General features: G+C 47.4%; 1 protein-coding gene across 5 annotated transcripts in view; it reads right to left on the bottom strand.

Annotated features, from left to right (window-relative positions):
- Positions 1–19,152, bottom strand: part of afap1 (actin filament associated protein 1) — a 334,355-nt gene that overhangs the window by 150,705 nt on the left and 164,498 nt on the right. For all 5 annotated transcript variants that reach the window (XM_055644821.1, XM_055644812.1, XM_055644848.1 and 2 more), the window contains exon 2: positions 4,398–4,526. In XM_055644821.1, coding sequence (XP_055500796.1) covers positions 4,398–4,526 — 129 coding nt within the window. The remainder of the gene's footprint in view (positions 1–4,397; positions 4,527–19,152) is intronic.

The following is a 19,152-nucleotide window of genomic DNA, read 5'->3' as shown; positions in this document are numbered from 1 at the left end:
ACAGAGTATGTACGTTCTCCCCGTGATCTGCGTCGGTTTTCTGCAAGATCTTCAGTTTCCTCCCACATTACAAAGGCATACAGGTTTATAGGTTAATGTAGGTTAATTGGCTTGGTATAAGTGTAAATTGTCCCTAGTGTGTGTAGGATAGTGTTAACGAGCGGAGATCGCTGGGCGGTGTGAACTAGATGGGCCGAAGGGCCTGTTTCTGCGCTGTATCTCTAAACTAAACTAAACGATCTGTGGTAAATGTAGGGAACCGCTAGGTCAGCTCATGGTGCCAGGAGGAACGCTTAGCATCTGGCTAAATTTAACACTCACATTCTCTCAGTGCCTGTCCCCGTTGAGTACCAAGTTTTTTTCTCTAACTTCAAGTCATTCTTGCATCCCCTCTCTCCCCATCCCTCCCTTACTCAAGTCGTAGCAGGTTCAAAGTCGTCTTGTTGAGTTTCATTGCCTGTAACTCATTTTCACCTAACACACAGGTAACTATGGCCTGTTCCCTTCATCGTGTTACTTTTTTTCATTGTTTTTTGTAATTCATTTGTTCTATATCTCTCTACATCACCGTCTATATCTCTCTTTTCCCATTCCCCTGACTCTCTGAAGCGGCCATGAGAAGGGGGAGTTCCAGAGCATAAGGAAGTTCTCGACCCAAAATCTCACTTATTCCTTGTCTCCAGAGATGCTGTCTGACCCACCGAGTTACTCCAGCTTTCTGCATCGATCCAGGTTTTTCCCGCCTGGCCTTTAAAACGTGCTAGACACAAAATGCCGGGGTAACTCAGCGGGACAGGCAGCATCTCTGGAGAGAAGGAATGGGTGACATTTCGGTTTGAGACATTTCTTCAGACTTTAAAACTTGCTAGGTGTGTAGCACTATGATAAAACGCCTCCAGGAACTAATTACATCATCAGGATTCCGCCTTCAATCTCCCCTAATGAAATATATAATAATACACTGGTCAAAACTTCACAGTGTTGATGGAGAGGAACAAGGCACTAGGCACAAGTTCACAAGTTATAGGAATAGAATTAGGCCATTCGGCCCATCTAGTCTACTCTGCCATTCAATCATGGCTGATCTCTGCCTCCTAATCCCATTTTCCTGCCTTCTCCCCATAACCCTTAACATCTGTTCTAATCAAGAATTTGTCTACCTCTGAATTAGAAATGTCCACTGACCTGGCCTCCACAGCCCTCTGTGGCAATGAGTTCCACAGATTAACTACCCTCTGACTAATCTATTGAACTCATTCATCCTCTCTCTCCATGTGCCTGTTCATATTCGGCATTCAGGTTTGATGAATCAGGGCTTTCATTGCGTGATCTGCTTTGCGGCGTTGTGCCAAACCGCATCGCTGGAATCCTGTGCTGAATGTAACGTGTTGAGGAGACTTCATGTTGGAGAAGAGAGGCGGCGCAGCAGCACAGCTCACGGAACCAATGCCTCACAGCGTCAGAGCGCCTGTGTTCCACCCTGATCTCGGAATCCTGAGTTCCACATTCTCCTTGGCCTCGTGTGGTTCCTCAGAGTGCTCCAGTTTCATCCCACATGCCAAAGACGTGCGGGTTTGTAGGCTATCTGGCCGCTGAATTTTGCCCCTTATGTACAAATGAGTGCTAATATGGGGAGAATAAAGTTAGATTAGATCAGTGTAGGTTTATTGTAAATGGGGATGGATGGTCACCTTGGCCATGGTGGGCCAAAGAGCCTGCATTATTTCCATGTGTAAGAAAGAACTGCAGATGCTGGTTTAAACCAAAGATAGCCACAAAAAGCTGGAGTAACTCAGCTGGGACAGGCACACTTAAGGGACTCGACTCAAAATGTCACCCATTCCTTCTCTACAGAGATGCTGCCTGTCCCGCTGAGTTACTCCAGCTCTTTGAGCCTGTTTCCATGCTGTATCTCTCCTACACTTACTAATATAACATCTGTTTTCCAAATTTCATGGGTAGTCTTTGAGCCGAATCAGATTCTGTGGTACAATAATATCAAAAATGACTTCAACTTTTTAACTTTGCTCAATACTTCTGTTGATAGTTTGTTAGTTTGTGAAATGTTATAAAATTATGGAATACAATCCCAATTTGGAAGCTAAACAGGGTAGGACATATCCAGCAAAAGATAGGGCACCAGGGAATGTTGATGAACAGGGAGACCTTAGAGTTCAAATCCATAATTCCTAGAACGCGGCATTACAGGAAGGATAGGATGGTGCCTTCAAAGCTCAGGGTATAAAATATAAGAGTTGAATATTATGTTGCAACTTTATAAACACTGTAAAGTGAAGAGATACAGAGCGGAAACAGGCCCTTTGGCCCACCGGGTCCGCGCACACCAGCAATCCCCACACACTAACACTATCCCACACCCTCTAGGGTCAATTTTTACATTTAGCAAGCCAATTAACCTACATACCTGTCTTTGGAGTGTGGGATGAAACTGAAGATCTCTGAGAAATCCCACGCAGGTCACGGGGAGGACATACAAACTCCGTATAGACAGCACCCGTAGTCGGGATCGAACCCGGGTCTCCGGCGCTGCATTCGCTGTAAGGCAATAACTCTACCGCTGCGCCACCGTGGCTGCCAAACTTGCAATTCCGGTTGCCATGCTAAAGGAAATATGTAATTCCTCTGGAGAGGTGTAATAAGACTCACCCTGATATTGCCTGGATTGGAGGCATTTAGTTCAGGAGAGATATTTGGATAAGTTGGGCTCGTTCTCCCTGGAGCAAAGCAAGTTAAGGGGTGACCTGATAGAAGTGTATAAGATTATGAGAGGCGTTGCTATGGTATTCAAATTCTTTCTTTTTTTTCATAGCCCGGGTATCAAAAACAGGAGGCCATAGTTTAAAAGTGAAAGGAAGGAGTTTTAACAGGATCTGAGGAGAAAGTAATTTTTAACAGAGATTGGCTGATACTTTGCCAGACAAGGCAGTGGAATCAAATAAAAGTAATATCTTAAAGTCACCTCCAACAGGATCCCACCTCTAGCCACATCTTCCAATCTCTACCCCATTCCTCTTTCCGCAGAGACCTATCCCTCCGCAACTCCCTGGGTAACATCCCTTCCCAACCAACCCCCCATACGTTCCCCTGCAGCCACATGAGATGCAACACCTGTCCCAATACTTCCTCCCTCGATTCAATTCGCTGAACACCTTCACTCAGTCCGTTTGAGTCTACACAATATCTTGGTTGCCAAACACTTTAACTCCCCCTCCCATTCCCACACTGACCTTTCTGTCCTGGGCCTCCTCCACTGTCAGAGTGAGGACTAGTGCAAATTGGAGGAACAACACTTCATATTTCGCTTGAGCAGCTTACATCCCAGCGGTATGAATATCGATTTCTCTAACATCAAGTAACCCTTGCTTCCCCTCTCTCTCCATCCCTCCCCCACACTAGTTCTCCAAATTCTTTCACTGTCCTCCTAATTAATTTTACTGTTTGTATGCCTCGTTGTCACCTTCCCCTCTGCCAACATGAACCATTCTACATTTTCCTTGATAAATGTCTGTTTTCCTTTGTCCTTTTCACACCTTACATGCTCTTTGTACCCTTTCATATCTCTAGTTTCCCTCCCTCCTGACTCTCCGTCTGATGATGCAACATCCATTCTTTCTCCCCAGAGATCCTTCCTGTTCCACTGAGTTACTCCAGGATTTTGTGTCTATCTTTGATGTAAACCATCATCTTCAGTTTCTTCCCACACGTATCTTTAAAAGGCATTTATCTAGTGGGCAACACTGGTTCCAATGCGTGCAGATGGCTTTATTGTATATGGGCAAACTAGTCATCATGTACGTGAAAGGTCTAAGGGCCCGTTTCTGTGCTATACAACTCCACGACTCTCTGGCCCCGATAATCTGCTTCATCATCAGAGCTGACAATATCTTAGCTCAAACAGAAAGCTGAACTTTACAATTGACCAATGTCAATTGGCCTAACTGGGCCATTTATAAGCACTGCGCCTAATCTCATATCAGCCGTCAGCTGCCATTGTTCAGTGGATGTCTTATCATCCATACGGCCCATCAAGTCTACTCCGCCATTCAATCATGGCTGATCTATCTCTCCCTCTCAGCCCCATTCTCCTGCCTTCTCCCCATAACCCCTGGCACCTATACTCATAATGGCAGGACTTCCATGGTACCCAGAGATTCTTTGGAGATACATTTGAATGGAGGACGATCAGGCTCACTCTAATCCACTACTAGAATTACAAGCTTCTTTGCAAGGAACAATGTGCTGTATTTCTGCCCAAAAACATGATCCACCCACGACCTGACTCAGTAGCAATTGGAATTTCGGACACTTAATAAATCATTAAAGTCTTCTGAAATGGAATGAATATTAACTTGCAATGGATGGTATTGTACACTGACCAGAGATTGACTTGATCCTCCGCAGGACGTTGCAGACTGAAGTCTTTTTCTCTCTGGCGGATGAGGTCAGGTATTCACGGTCTAGAAGTTCCAGAAATTGATGCAATTCCACAATCAACTCTTCCATCACTGAAAAGAGCAAAGAACAAAGGTCAGCAAAGGTCAACCTACCCGCAGATACATGCAAGGAATAATGTTGTCATCCAGCCTTACTTAATGTTGCATTTAAGAGACCATATGCTAGTTTTTCATTGGTAGATCGATAAAGGAGAGATTTCACATGTTCAAATTCCTGGGCATTAACAGCTCGGTTGATCTGTTGTAGGCCTAGCGCAGTGAAATAATCACAAAGCAGACACGCCAGCACCTCTACTTTCTTAGGAGTTTAGAGAAATTAGTCCCTGGATGCTCCAACAAACCTCCGCACCGACCAGCGAATGCAGAACATTAATGGGCCTGTCCCACTTAGGCGATTTTTTAGGTGACTACAGGCGACTGCCGAAAAACTTTCAACGTGTTGAAATTTTTTCGGCGACAGTGGCGACAATTTGGGCTGTCGTAGGTTGTCGGCAGGTTAACGTAGGTTGTCACCAGGTGACGTAGGTTGTTGCCGGTGCTGACTTTGGTGAATTCCATTGTCCTAGTCGCCGGCAGTCACCTAAAAACAAATCGCCTAAATGGGGCAGACCCATTACACTGTCCTACACACACTCGGGACAATTTACACTTATACCAAGTCAATTAACCTACAAACCTGTTGTAGGAAGGAACTGCAATGCTGGTTTAAACCGAAGATAGACACAAATAGCTGGAAAATACTATCCCGCGGAGTTACTCCAGCATTTTGTGTCTCTCTGTCTAACCAACAAACCTGTACGTTTTTCGAGTATGGGAGGAAACTGAAGATCTCGGAAAAAACCCATGCAGTCATGGGGAGAAGGTACAGACGTACAAACTCTGTACAGACATCACCCGTAGACAGGATCAAACTGCAAACTGTAAACTAGATGTAGTGTAGAAAGTAGATAGACACAAAATGCTGGAGTAACTCAGCACGACAGGCAGCATCTCCGGAGTGAAGGAATGGGTGATGTTTCGGGTCAAGACCCATGTTCAGACTGAGAGTCAGGGGAGAGGGAGACATAGAGATATTGAAGGGTTAGGTGTAAAAACAACAGATCAAAGGGGACGATGCTCAAGGGAAATGCTGAAGGGTCCATTGTTAGCTATGGGGAAGGTGACAATGAGGCATACAATCAGTCAATTTTAATCAGGAGACAGTGAAACTAGTCGGAGAACTAGGAAGGGGGAGGGAAGGGGCCGCTCACGTGCACTATGAGGTGGTGTTCCTCCAATTTATGTTGGGTTGCACTCTGACAATGGTGGAGGCCCAGAACAGGAAGGTCAGTGTGGGAATGGGAGGAGGAGTTGAAGCGTTTAGCAACCGGGAGACCACTAGGCAAAAATATCCTGACAGACTGCATCATGGCCAGGTATGGCAATTCCAATCCATCTAAACACAAGAGGCTGTAGAGAGCAGTGGACTGTGTCCATGCATGATAGGCACCGTTCCACTCCATCGGAAACACCTACAGAAGGCGGCATCTATCATCAAGGATTCCCCCCCTCCTTTCTCTCCCTCCCTCTCACCCCCCACCCTCTCCCTCCCCCCCCTCTCCCCCTTCCCCCCCTCTCTCCCTTCCCTCTCTCTCCCCCTGCTCTCTCCTCCCCCCCCTCCTGTCCCCCCATCCTCTCTCTCCCCCCCCCCTCCTTTCCCCCCCTCCTCTCCCCCCTCTTTCTCCACCCCTCCTCCCCCCCCTCCTCTCTCTCCCCCCTCCTCTCTCCCCCCCCCTCTCCTCTCTCCCCCCCCTCCTCTCTCTCCCCTCCTCCCTCTCTCTCTCCCCCCTCCTCTCTCTCTCCCCCCCCCTCCTCTCTCCCCCCTCCTCCCTCCCTTTCCCCTCCCCCTCTCTCCCCCCTCCTCCCCCACCTCTCTCCCCCCCCTCTCTCCCCCCCTCCTCCTCCCTCCCCCCCTCCCTCCCCCCCTCCTCCTCATCCTCTCCCCCCTCCTCTCCCTCCCCTCCTCTCCCTCCCCCTCCTCTCTCCCCCTCCTCTCCCCCCCCCTCTCCCCCTCCTCCTCCCCCTCCTCTCCTCCCCCCCTCCTCTCTCCCCCTCCCCTCCTCTCCCCTCCTCTCTCCCCTCTCTCCTCTCTCCACCTACCTCCCTCTCTCCCTCCCATCTCTCTCCTGCCCTCTCTCTCTTCCTCCCTCTCCTCTCCCCCCCCCTCCTCTCTCCCCCCCCTCCTCTCCCCCCCCTCCTCTCCCCCCCCCTCTCCTCTCCTCCCCCCCTCCTCTCCTCCCCCCCCTCCTCTGCCCCCCCCTCCTCTCCACCCCCTCCTCCCCCCTCCTCTCCCCCCCACCTCCTCTCTTCCCCCCCCTCCTCTCTTCCCCCCCCTCCTCTCCCCCTTCTCTCTCCCCCCCTCTCTCTCTCCCCCCTCCTCTGTCCCCCCCCTCCTCCCCCCCTCCCCCCCCCCCTCCCCCCCCCCCCCCACCTCTCCCCCCCCTCTCCTCTCCCCCCCTCCCCCCTCCTCCTCTCTCTCCCCTGCTCTCTCCCCCTCCTCTTTCCCCCCCTCCTCTCTCCCCCCTCCTCTGCCCCCCTCCTCTCTCCTCCTCTCCCCCCTCCTCTCCCCCCTCCTCTCTCCCCCCCTCCTCCCCCCTCCTCCCCCCCCCTCTCCCCCTCACCTCTCTCCCCCCCCCTCTCTCTCCACCCCCCTCCCCTCTCTCTCACCCCCCCCTCCTCTCTCACCCCCCTCCTCTCTCCCCCCTCCTCCTCCCCCCTCCTCTCTCCCCCCTCCTCTCTCCCCCTCCTCTCTCACCCTCCCCTCCTCTCTCCCCCCCTGCTCTCCTCCTCCCTCCCCTCCTCCTTTCTCACCTCCCCTCCTCTCTCCTCTCTCCCCCCCTCTCCTCTCTCCCCCTCTCTCTCCTCTCTCTCTCCCACCCCCCCTCCCCCCCCCTCTCCCTCTCTCTCTCCCTCTCCCCCCCCCCCTCCCTCTCCCCCCCCCACCTCTCCCTCTCCCCCCCCCTCTCGCCCCCTTTTGTGTGTTTGTCCAAGTTTGTGTGGCTATGATGCTCCTGAAAATGTTTCATTGCAATGTACTCGCGCATATGACAATCAATTTGGCTTGATCTTAATTTGGGAACATTTTCCATGGTTCTTCCAGCTGTTGGTTAATACTGGTTACATTTGGGAGGATTTGGCACAATGTACACTTATATTCAGACCACAAGGAAAGACATTAGCATAAAAAAATGCCTGTAGGGCAGCTAAACTGAGACTGATTTGCTCCCGAGAGTAATATTTGAATTATTTAATAATCTGTTACTGCATCATATAATTCCTCAGTTGCTGAATGTTCAGCAATGTTCATCATAAAAATCCAATCACATTCATGCCGACTGATAGTTTACTTTAGTTTAGTTTAGTGATACAGCATGGAAACATGAAGGAACCGATTGTGGATGATCAGCCATGATCATAGTGAATGGTTGGGTGCTGGCTCGAAGGGCCAAATGGCCTACTCCTGCACCTATTGTCTATTGTCTATTATTGAATGACCAGCTGCTTCATTCAGACCCATCAAGATGCAGGTAAAAGTACTTTTAGTCCTTCCAGAGACTGCGACTAATATGATTTGATTTTTAGTTTTACTTTAGTGGGTGTAGGATGGTATTAATGTGTGGGGATCGCTGGTCAGCGCGGACCCAGTGGGCTTCTTGTTCCTCTTCCCACTTCCTCTAAATCCAAGACGTAGCTATGGGCACCCACATGGGCCCCAGCTATGCCTGCCTCTTTGTAGGATACATCAAACAATCATAGTTCCAGGCGTACACTGGCCCTATCCCCGAACTCTACCTACGCTACATTGATGACTGCATCGGTGCTACCTCCTGCACCGTGCAGAACTTACTGACTTCATCAACTTCACAACTAATTTCCATCCAGCACTCAAATTCACTTGGACCATCTCCGACATCTCCGTACCATTTCTGGATCTCACGGTCTCCATCACAGGAGACAGACTATCGACTGACATCCATTACAAACCTACTGACTCCCATAGCTATCTAAACTACACTTCTTCCCGCACTGTTTCCTGTAAAGACTCTATCCCCTACTCCCAATTCCTCCATCTACTCCGCATCTGCGCAGATGATGAGGTTTTCCATTAAAGTTCATCGGAGATGTCCTCATTCTTTAGGGAACGGGGGTTCCCCTCTTCCATTATAGATGAGGCTCTCGCCAGATTCTCCTCGATAACCTGCAGCTCCACCCTTACTCCCACTCCCCCCATTCGTAACAAGGACAGAGTCTCACTTGTCCTCACCTTCCACCCCATCAGCCGTTGCACACAGCACATAATCCTCCAACATTTTCGCCACCTCCAACGGGATCCCACTACTTGCCATATCTTCCCATCTCCACTCCTTTCTGCTTTCCGCAGAGACCGTTCCCTCTGCATTCCCTTCTGGTCAACTCGTCCCTTCCCACCCAAACCACCCCCTCCCCAGGTACTTTCCCCTGCAACTGCAGAAGATGTAACACCTGTCCCTTTACCTCCCCCCTCGACTCCATCCAAGGACCCAAACAGTCTTTTCAGGTGAGGCAGAGGTTCACTTGCACCTCCTCCAACCTCATCTACTGTATCCGCTGTTCCAGGTGTCAACTTCTCTATATCGGCGAGACCAAGCGCAGGCTCGGCGATCGTTTCACTGAACACCTCCCGCTCAGTCCGCCTTAACCCACCTGATCTCCCGGTTGCTCAGAACTTTAACTCCCCCTCCCATTCCCAATCTGACCTTTCTGTCCTGGGCCTCCTCCATTGTCAGAGTGAGGCCCAGCGCAAATTGGAGGAACAGCCATCTCATATAATGCTTGGGTAGTTTACACCCCAGCGGCATGAGTATTGACTTCTCCAATTTCAGGTAGTCCCTGCTTTTCCTTTCTCTCCATCCCCTCCCCCTTCTTAGTTCTCCCACTAGTCTTACAGTCTCCGACTACATTTTATATTTGTCCCGCCCCCTCTCCTGACATCAGTCTGAAGAAGGGTCTCAACCCGAAACGTCGCCCTTTCCTCCTCTCCAGAGATGCTGCCTGTCCCACTGAGTTACTCCAGCATTTTGTGTCTGCCTTCGATTTAAACCAGGATCTGTAGTTCTCTCCGACACTTCTGGGTACAAAGGTGGGAGCAACGTAATATCTTGTTCACGTGGTTTGCTTTTCATGTGCAAGTTAGATAGAGATCCAAAATTGTTTTGTTTTTTCATTAGAAATGACACCAAGAGGATGACAAAGTAATTGTCATCAAGAGGCTTCACGGTGGCGCAGCGGTAGAGTTGCTGCCTTACAGCGAATGCAGCACTGGAGATCCGAGTTCGATCCCGACTACGGATGCTGTCTGTACGGAGTATGTACTTTCTCCCCGTGATCTGCGTGGGTTTTCTCCGAGATCTTCGGATTCCTCCCACACGCCAAAGACATACAAGTTTGTAAGTTAATTGGCTTGGTGTAAGTGTAAATTGTCCCTAGCGGGTATAGGATAGTGTTAAAGTGCGGGGATCACTCGTCGGTGCGGACTCGGTGGGCCAATGGGCCTGTTTGCGCGCTGTATCTCTAAATTAAAACTAAAAAAATATATATTAGTCACAGTCTCTGGAAGGGTTCAAAGTACTTTTACCTGCATCTTGATGGTTCTGAATGAAACAGCTGGTCATTCAATAATAGACAATAGACAATAGGTGCAGGAGGAGGCCATTTGGCACTTTGAGCCAGCACCGTCATCCAATGTGATCATGGCTGATCGTCCACAATCAGTACCCCGTTCCTGCCTTCTCCCAATTTCCCTTGATTCTGCTATCTTTAAGGAAGCAAATCCAGGACTTCCACACATGCACAGTCAAACGTGGAAATCCTGATTCTACTGACAGATTTTCCAGATTTCTTGTGTACTTTAGAGGCCAAAGTAGTATTGGTATGTTATTGTTGATTTGACCAAGATACAACAAAAAATAGTTTGCTGATATCCAGTCAAGTCATGCTATACATGAGTGTAATCTGTACACCAGTACAACAAGTAGTGCAACAAGAAAAATACCAGAGTCCAGAGGGAGCGTGAAGAAGAAAAACAATAATAGATATAAGACGACGAGGAGTTGCATAGGGAAGCTGAGGGAGAGATACACAGAAGTAAGCAAGGATGACCACTTTTCAGTTAGCAGTGCCTTCATCGGTGAAACTGGCTTGAAACATTCATAGATTTGTCTTGTATACTGTAGAACAAGTGCTAAACCGTTTCACATTTTATTTCTGTGTACATTTTGTTGCTGAAGATAATTTATGTGCACAAATAACCAGAAAACCTAGGACTTCTAAAATATTAAGCATCTCTGTTCCAGGGATCTGGATTTTCGTTGCAACCGAATAAAGTTTGCCGACTACATAATTCTCTGAATGGTAATATGTTTTTTGCGCTCATACCAAAAAACATCTTTAAAGAATTTTCACCTTTGTGAAATTAATTCAGTGACTTTGAAATGTGTAGTTTCCCTATTGTATATTGTTCAGTGGTGCAGTATCACAAACTAATGTCGTAAAAACACTTCACAAAAAAAAACCCCATAAACAACATATTCATGGAAAACCCATCAATTATGTCAGCTTGACTTTATAACCTACAAGTGTGTGTATTAGCAATTTTCTAAAATAATGACAGCAGAGAGGATATACACCTCATTTTGTGAATCAGAAACGTGTCACCTTTGGCAATAAAAAAACAATAACTTGGATTTTTAAAAAGAGTCTATAAAACTCCTTGCAAGCATTAAACATTACTGCAACGACAATTCTTACTCCAAGATTTGTTTGTCTTTGCAGTCTCTTTAGTCTTCTGGCAGCTGATCTTTAATCCAACCTTTGATGCATTCTCCTCCAGAGCGGTTGTCATCTCTTGAAGGGTGTGTCACGACTCTGCTAGTAGAGCAATGTCGTCGGTAAAATCTAGGTCTGTGAGGTGTCTTCCTGTTCTCTACAGTATTCCAAAGTCAGGTTTGTTCATTGTCTTCCGAATGACATAGTCGATCTCGACAATAAGCAGTAAGGGGGATCAGCTGCCAGAAGACTAAGACCATGTAGACTGGAGACCAGCAACCAATAGACCAACTGATAATCAATGGGGAACCTGTGGAAAATGCGACAAGGTTTATCTATCTTGGCAGCATCTTCACAGTAGATGGAGATGTAGAGGTCGACATCATCTCCAGAATTGGTAAAGCTGCATCAGTCTTCAGAGGAATGCAGCCAATATGGTCTAGTGGCGGGATATCCAAGATGTCTGAAGTCAAACTCTTCCAGTCCGTAGTCCTCCCTACAGCCCTCTATGCCAGTGACACATGGAAAATCAATGTGAAGATGAAAAATACATTGGATGCATCCCAACAACGCTGCTTGAGGAAGATCCTGAAGACTAGCTACAGAGACCACATCACAAACAGGGAGATCTACCGGGAAACTGCAACAAAGTCTCTCAGCCAGGACATAGAGGTACGCAGGATGAAATTTGCAGAACATGTACTGAGAATGTCACCAGAATGTACACCTAAGATAGCAATGACATGGCAACCTGATGGAAGAAGGCAAAGAGGCCGACCTAAACTCTCATGGAGGTGAACATTCCAGAAGGATTTGGAAGCCCGGGACGCAAACCTATCGAGGGTGGAAGACGTCGCACTTGACCGAATAGAATGGCGATAGCTTGCTGCCCAATGGACAACAGAGTGGGAGGAACTAAGTCTCTTTTGACTTTTGGACTACTCCGCATTTACACAGTGCATAGACACAAAATGCTGGAGTAACTCAATTGAAGGAATGGGTGACGTTTCGGGTATTGACCCGAAACGTCACCCATTCCTTCCCTCCAGAAATGCTGCCTGTCCGCTGAGTTGCTCCAGCAATTTGGGTCTATCTTCAGCTGCTGGTATCCTGTTTAGAGGAAATCAAATAACAACAGAAAATACTGGAAAAAAAACTCAGCAGGTCAGGCAGCATCTGTGGAAAGAGAAACAGAGCTAGAATTTCAGGACAAAGACCCTTCGTTCGAAGTTTCTGTTTTTATTTCAGTCTACTGTTTAAATTCCATGACAATTAGAATGAAATTGGGTGGTGTACTTTAATGGAAACTGCAATTCTCCAGTAACAATGTTCGGAAAAGTTCTCAACACATTAAGCTCACAGAGACCAAAATATTGATACAAAAAAAATGTTCGTTTGAAGTCTATCCCACAAAAAAAACCCACTGAGCTAAACCAAAACCAATGTTGAAATGTTCAAGTTAGATCATAGCTCGCATCTGAAAACTCTAAAACCCGAACCCAAGATTAAATCTTACGACTGGAACTGAAGCGGCATTGCGTAACTGATTGCACAAGGTGAACCGTGGGGAATTGGTGATAAAATATTCAACAATGGAGAATGCTGGCTCTAAATGATCTCCCCTGCAGTGCTTGCACAAGTTTGCACAGCACTCAATGACGTCAGCACTCTGCTTTGCCAAACTGATGTTTTTTTTTTCATGCCAGCAATTTACTGGCCAGGAAAAATACTAAATCTTATCCACACGCTCACCATGACACCATTTTGAGGCTCTTCCTTGAGAGACAAGAGGGGTTCATGATGTGAGTTTGTAACTTTTGCCCCTCACGTTCACTTTTATGTAGATGTTATTGTTTGCAGTACAAACATCACGCTGGTCTCCAGCATTTGTCGGAACAGCCACTGAAACCACAATGGTAGGGTGCTGCATTCCTGCGTTCTTGGTCAGCCTTGTGATTTGAACTGGCTTGTTAGGGTCTTTTGCTTGTGTGTTTTCCAGACTCTCCGCTCTGCACTGCACTGCACTCTGGAAAGATTCATCACAGATGGCAGATGTAAAAGACACTGTTAGCAACAGAACTAATTAGAGGTGCTCAATTTAATCAACATATTTTGAGCAGAACGTAAACGGCCGGAGGAACTCAGTGGTCAGGCAGCATCTGTGGAGGGAAATTAGCTGGTTCTGCAGTCGAGGAAGAAACAGAAGGTTTTAAGGTCTTCTTGGTGGAGGATGGAGATAGTCAAGTCAAGTCAAGTCAAGTCAAGTTTATTTGTCACATACACATACGAGATGTGCAGTGAAATGAAAGTGGCAATGCTCGCGGACTTTTGTGCAAAAGACAAACAACAAAACAACCAAACAAATTATAAACACAATCATAACACACATATTCTTTTACACAATAAATAATAGAAGGAAAAACGTTCTGTAGAGTTAGTCCCTGGTGAGATAGGCGTTTACAGTCCGAATTGCCTCTGGGAAGAAACTCCTTCTCAACCTCTCCGTTCTCACCGCATGGCAACGGAGGCGTTTGCCTGACCGTAGCAGCTGGAACAGTCCGTTACAGTGGTGGAAGGGGTCTCTCATGATTTTGTTTGCTCTGGAGTTGCACCTCCTGTTGTATAGTTCCTGCAGGGGGGCGAGTGAAGTTCCCATAGTGCGTTCGGCCGAGCCTTCTTGCAGAGCCTTCTTGTCCTTGGCAGAGCAATTCCCAAACCAGATGGTAATGTTCCCGGACAAGATGCTTTCCACCGCCGCTGCGTAGAAGCACTGGAGGATCCTCGGAGACACTCTGAATTTCCTCAATTGCCTGAGGTGGTAAAGGCGCTGCCTTGCCTTACTCACGAGTGCTGAGGCGTGTGATGCCCATGTCATATCCTCAGAGATGTGGACTCCCAGATATTTAAAACAGTTCACCCTATCCACAGGATCCCCATTTATACTCAATGGAGTGTACGTCCTCGGATGATGTGCCCTCCTAAAGTCCATGATCAGCTCCTTCGTTTTTTTGATGTTCAAGAGGAGGCTGTTATCCTGGCACCAGAGTGCTAGATCAGCCACCTCCTCCCGGTAGGCCTTCTCATCGTTGTCTGAGATCAGGCTGAGATAGGGTTGCCAACTGTCCCATATTAGCTGGGACATCCCATGGCCCCGTCAGTCGGCAGCCCAGCCAGCTGTCCGACCTACGGACCTTCGCCGACACCACCACCCCTCCTTCTCATGGCCGATCATCGGTTCATGAGTTGGATGGGGTGCCGGACTTTGCGCGCGCCATCGTGTGGGCCAAAACTCCTCAGCTGGCCCGCTGGGCTGAGCTTTGTGTGCAGTCCAGCACCCGGGCCAACTCATCATTCACCCAGCCACAGCCAAGTCAGTCAACGAATTGCCGTCGGGAATTTGTCCCATATTTTGGTCTTTTGTCCCTTATTTGGGAGTGAGAAAGTTGGCAACCCTAGATAGAGGTGTAGAGTGACTGAATGTCCACAGTAAAGCTGAGGGATTGGGGGCCTGGAAAGGAGTGGAAGAAATGGATAGACAGCGTTTCATGTCGGGGACCTCTCTTCAGCCTAACGTAAATGGAGGGAGAAAGCTGGAAAAATAAATGGCGGTAACGTGACAGAGCCTGGCGTTCTAGAGATGTTGCCTGACCCGTTGAGTTACTGCAACACTTTGTGAACCAACATCTGCAATTCCGTATATTTTCACAAGTGTTAGTTGGATACAGGTGAGGATGGTTGGCAGATGGGCCACGATAAATGACAAAGCGGCTGAAGCTGAAGAAGAGATGTCAGATAAGGAAAGAAGTGAAGGTGTGAAATGTAAAGCCATAGGGAGATATTATGGGTGGAAGGGGTCACGGGCTACGCAGCCCAGACCATCACACAAACGCAGCCCAGACCATCACACAAACCAACCCCCCCTTCTATTGTCTCCATTTATACCTCACGCTGCCTCGGCAAGGCCAGCAGTATAATCAAGGACAAGTCGCACCCAGGCTACTCCCTCTTCTCCCCTCGCTCATCAGGTAAAAGGCATAGAAGTGAGTGAGAAAACTGGAATACCCCCCCCCCCCCCCCCCCCCCCGATCTGACTTTGGTGGCTTTACCTTGCGCTAAACGTTATTCCCTTACCATGTATCTGCACACTGTAAATGGCTCGATTGTAATCATGTATTGTCTTTCTGCTGACTGGTTAGCACGCAACAAAAGCTTTTCACTGTACCTCGGTACACATGACAATAAACTAAACTGATTAGCTGGGGATACGGGAAAGAGGGAGGATAAAAGAGAAATATGGATCTTGGGGATGGAGATAAATATGCGGAGGAAAGGAAAGGAGCAGAGTAACTAGGGTGGTGGCAAATGGTGGAAGAAATATGTACATATCAGGTTGGGGGTGGGGGTATTACTTGAAGCTGGAGAAGTCACTATGCATATTGTTGTAAGATGCCCCTGCAGAATATGAGTTGGTACTTTTCCAGTGTGCGCGTGGCCTCACCCACACAATTTCACAGGCCAAGGACAGAAAGGTCAGTATGGGAATGGGAAGGAGTTAAAATGGTTAGTGACAGAAAGCTCCAGCAAGCTTTCTTCGAGAGCATAAAGTTCCTCGGAGTGCAAATTACAGACAGTCTCACCTGGTCCAGGAACAACACTGGGATTGTGAAACGGGCCCATTAGCGACTGCACTTCCTGAGGAAACTCAAACAGGCCTCACTCCCCACCAACATCGTCAGGACTTTTTACAGGGGCACGGTGGAGTCTGTACTCACGTACCGCATAAACACGTGGTACTCCAACTGTAACTGCTCAGACAGGAAGGCTCTGCAGAGGGTAGTGAGGAGAGCAGAGAGGATCATTGGCGTCTCCCTACCCTCGGTACAAGAACTGTTCCAGAGCCGCTGTCTGAAAAAAGCTCCGAGAATAGCTAAGGACAAACTGCACCCCCTCCACATACACCTGGATCTCCTGCCATTAGGCAAGAGATACCGTTGCATCAAAGCCAGGACTACCAGACTGCTAAACAGCTTCCTGCCACAGGCTGTGAGGCTGCTAAACAGTCACTCTGTACTCACAGTCACCTGATTCTGCGGCTTTGCACTGACATTTTAATAACTCTGGCACTGGCCACTCAAATCAGCGGTCCTGGACATTTTAATGATTGGTTTTACTGTATTTTAATGTTGCTGCTTTTACTATTTTTACCTGCTTTTGCTTTTAACTATTTATACTGTTTCATCAGGGACTGGAATGTTTTTACTGTTATTATGTGTGAAATGTTTTAAGTTTCATGTGCGATGCTCCGGTATTCCCTGGGAAACGTCTTCTCATGTTGCACTGTGCAACTGTTGCTTTGCAAGATGACAATAAAGGTTGATTGATTGAAGCCTTGGTGGACCGAGACCTGCCGTTCGTCAGAACAGTTGTCTAATCTAATCTTGGCCTCGCCGATGTAAAGGAGATTGAGTAGGCTGGGACTCCTTGGATTCCTTGGAGCGCAGGAGGATGAGGAGTGATCTTATTGAGGTGTATAAAATCATGAGAGGAATAGATTGGGTAAGTGGACAGATCTCTTGCCCAGAGGAGGTGAATCAAGGACCTGAGAATATTTAACCAGAATCCGAGAGGTAACTTTACCAAATGATGCATGTGACAATAAATGCGAACTTGAACTTGTTCACACAAAGGGTGGTGGGTGTATGGAACAAGCTGCCAGAGGAGGTAGTTGAGGCTGGGACTATCCCAACCTGTAAGATTCAGTTAGACAGGTACATGGATAGGACAGGTTTAGAGGGATATGGACCAAACGCGGGCAGGTGGGACTAGTGTAGTTGGGACATGTTGGCTGGTGTGGGCTGAAGGGCCTGTTTCCACACTGTATCACTCTTTGACTCTATGATTCTATGAGCCCACATTGGGAACAGCGAATCCAGTAGATAAGTTTGCAAAAGATGAAAGTGATCCTCTGCCTCACCTGGACGGACCGTTGTGGTCCCTGGAGGGAAGTGAGAGAGGTGGTATAGGGCCAGGTACAGAACGCCACAGGAGATCCTTCTTCCCTGTGGCTATCAAACTTACAATTCCTCCCCTTCTATCGTGAGGTAGACTGAGACTGGCCCCCCCCCCCCCCAATCTTTTCACATCCACAATCCTTTCCACTCGTAACTTTAATTTCATGTTTCATGTACCTTGTGTTTTATGACTGATGGCAGATCAATTTCCCTCCTGGGATAAATATAGTTCTATCATCTCGCATCGTATCGTGTAACATCTCCTTTGTTTGCAGGGGAAAGTGCCTGGGGAGGGGATGGAATTTTAACAGGCATGTATATGGAAAACTAGAAGTGTCCATAATGAAGCAAGATAAATAGGGGATGTAGAGAGGGCCGAGTGGCTATTACTTGAAACTTGAGAATTCAATGTTCATATCCTGGGGCTTTAAGCTACCCAAGCAGAACATGAGGTGTGTAGAAAGGAACTGCAGATGCTGGTTTAAACCGAAGATGGATACAAAATGCTGGTTTAACTCAGCGGGACAGGCAGCATCACTGGAGAGAAGGAATGAGTGACGTTTCGGGTCGAGACCCTTCTTCAGACTGTGGTGTTTTTCCAGTTTGCAATGCTTTTTTTTTAATAAAAGGAGTTTGTCTGTTTTCATGCCTCAAATCAGCTCAGGCTCATTACCTAAAGACGTTTATTTTGTTAACAAGTTCGTACACAGTTTTTCATATAATTGGCCAAGCCTGGTTCTGAAGAGCTTTTCAATTGTTTAACTGCAGCTGAGATTTTAGTGCATTGTACAAAGGTATTGTTCAATGAACAATGGGAGCAGATAAAGATTTAGCGGATGTTTTGATTAAGGATTACAAAGCTTGCTTTTAACATGCACTCCTTTATTCTCAAGTGCATAGTAGGTCAGAGGATTAGCTTAGTTTAGTTTAGAGATACAGCGTGGAAACAGGCCCTTCGGCCCACCGGGTCAGCATCGACCAGTGATCCCCGCATATTAACACTATCCTACACACACTAGGGACAATTTTTACATTTACCAAGCCAATTAACCTACAAAGGTCTTTGGAGTGTGGGAGGAAACCGAAGATCTCAGAAATAATCCACGCAGGTCACGGGGAGAATGTACAAACTCTGTATAGACAGCACCCGTAGTCGGGATTGAACCTGGGTCTCTGGCGCTGCATTCGCTGTAAGGCAGCAACTCTACCGCTGCACCACGTCTGAAACCGAGTACGGAATTCAGAGTGAAGAATGGTCTGGACCCAAAACATCACCCATTCCTCTCTCCAGAGATGCTGCCTGTCCAGCTGAGTTACTCCAGTATTTTATGTCTATCTTCGGTGTAAACCAGCATCTGCGATTCCCCCCTACACAATAGTTCAGAGCCCTGGTGCAATTTTTTGTTTCCGAACTAGTTTAGTTTTAAATCTTTATGACTAGAGCCGGGATTTTGCCATATATGCCATGACTATCACCAGGATAATGCCCTTTTTTCACGATCGAGTGACTAAATCAGCGTTTTTTTGTAGCTTTGCTAAAAGGTCGTGCTGTTTTCTCATTGTACCGTGATTCCAATGACGTTTACTATGTTAACACATTGATATTAATGTTATTATTAACGTGTAAACATAGTATAAATTACAAGAACATTTCCACCACCGGGGCGAAACCGGGGGCGCCACCATCGGTCGTTCATTCATTCGTGCCGCTGCCCGCTGGTTCAGTCTTCTCCAAGATCTATTTATTGTTTCTAATTTTGCAAACTTCCCAAAAGCTATAACTTCCCATGAGAAACGTGGCGAAACATTAGTGAATAACTTGC

The sequence above is a fragment of the Leucoraja erinacea genome, chromosome 1 (assembly GCF_028641065.1).
Source record: "Leucoraja erinacea ecotype New England chromosome 1, Leri_hhj_1, whole genome shotgun sequence".
Lineage (NCBI taxonomy): Eukaryota > Metazoa > Chordata > Chondrichthyes > Rajiformes > Rajidae > Leucoraja > Leucoraja erinaceus.
The sequence above is the reverse complement of the archived record's forward strand: the minus strand, read 5'-3'. Positions and strand labels throughout refer to the sequence as shown.